This window comes from Primulina huaijiensis, unplaced genomic scaffold, assembly GCF_012295235.1.
Source record: "Primulina huaijiensis isolate GDHJ02 unplaced genomic scaffold, ASM1229523v2 scaffold26461, whole genome shotgun sequence".
Taxonomy (NCBI): domain Eukaryota; kingdom Viridiplantae; phylum Streptophyta; class Magnoliopsida; order Lamiales; family Gesneriaceae; genus Primulina; species Primulina huaijiensis.
This window is the reverse complement of record NW_027356392.1, coordinates 1-1,517: the sequence shown is the minus strand read 5'-3', so window position 1 is coordinate 1,517 and position 1,517 is coordinate 1. Positions and strand designations below refer to the sequence as shown.

Here is a 1,517-nt window from a genome sequence, read left to right as displayed (position 1 = left end):
ACATGTATATTAGATTGAATACCATTACGTGCCGCAATTTAAAAAAAAAAGATTTTATACCTTGTTGATTATAATTGATTAAATTGTCCCAATGATGATTAAGAACATGAGTAGCGTCCGGGTCCCCACAACAGGTGGTATCGGAGCGATAGATCCTTTAGATTGAGAAAGGAGCTAGTGAGCGGGGTAGAATGTGTGTTCTTTCCTGCTTTTGATTGCTAGCATGATTTACTGCTTTATAATGAATGTTTATCTGTTTATCTGACTTGATTTGAAAACATGTGTTATTGAGAATGAATCAGCACCGATTCTGGATCAGCAGTAAGATGATCGGAGGAAGACTGAAGCATATTTGTGTATTGGGATTACTAATCCTTTTGATTATCAGATATGCCTCCGAGAAGAGTACCTAAACAGGGTAGTACTTCAAATCCTCCAATGGACGTTACAGCCACTCCAATGGAGACATTGTTGAAAAGGTTTCAGTCATTCCATCCGCCGACTCTGAAGGGTACGGAGTCTTCCGTGGATTGTGAGAGTTGGTTGGACGATATTGAAATGTTGTTTGAGTCCCTGGACTACACTGATGAGCGGAGAGTAAAATTGATAGGGCACCAGTTACATGACGTTGCTAAGAACTGGTGGATCACAACGAAGAAGGCATTGGAACATCGAGGTACGGCTATTACCTTGAATGTGTTTAGAACTGAATTTTATCAGAGGTTCTTTTCAGTGTCGTATAGGAAGGACAAGGGAGCCGAGTTTGCCAATTTGAGACAGTGCCAGCTTAATATTGAAGATTATGTGGCCAAGTTCTCTGCACTGTTGCGGTTTACTCCGCACGTGGCTGAACATAATGAGGCCATTGCAGACCAGTTCATTAATGGCCTGAATCCTGAAATCTTTACTTTGTGAATACCGGGAGGCCAAACAATTTTACTGATGCATTGAACCGAGCTAAAGGAGCCGAATCCGGTCTGATGAGACAGAAAGGAGCTTTGATCGTGCCTTCAGCACCTGGACCACAGCAACCACCTCCTCGATTTGAGAGCGGCAGTGGTAGTGGAAAGAAAGAATTCCTGAAAGCTAAGGGAAAGCAATTCAAGAAATCTGGAAGTAGCTCATCCAGTTCGAGTGGCTCAAGACAGACTGGTCATGGCGAGAGCTATACAGGACCCTACTATAGCACTTGTGGAGGGAAGCATTCCACAGAGCAGTGCCGAGGAGTGTTTGGTTGTTGCCGTATTTGCAGGCAGCAGGGACATTTTCCCGAGTATGTCCCCAGAGAGATGCTCAGAGGCCGCAGGGTGCTGAGTCATCTGGATCAGTAGCTCAGACTGGTAGACGACCATCTGTAGTCCACTCCTTTCAGCCAGCATCATCCCAGTCACAGCCGAGGCCAGGAGGAAGCCAGACAGTTAGCCAGCCTCCTAGACAGCAGGCCAGAGTGTTCGCTTTGACTGAGGAGCAGACTCAGGACGCACCAGACGATGTTGTTGCAGGTAACTGTTTTATTT

General features: G+C 45.3%; 1 protein-coding gene across 1 annotated transcript; it reads left to right on the top strand.

The window, feature by feature from the left end:
- The first annotated feature begins 390 nt into the window (after positions 1 to 390).
- On the top strand, positions 391 to 915 carry LOC140967712 (uncharacterized). The gene has a single exon (XM_073428416.1). The coding sequence runs from the start codon at positions 391 to 393 to the stop codon at positions 913 to 915; it is 525 nt and encodes a 174-aa protein (XP_073284517.1).
- The last annotated feature ends 602 nt before the right edge of the window (positions 916 to 1,517 follow it).

Bases quoted from the DNA above. Each gene is read 5' to 3' on its own strand.
- LOC140967712 (XM_073428416.1), top strand. From the start codon at position 391: ATGCCTCCGAGAAGAGTACCTAAACAGGGTAGTACTTCAAATCCTCCA.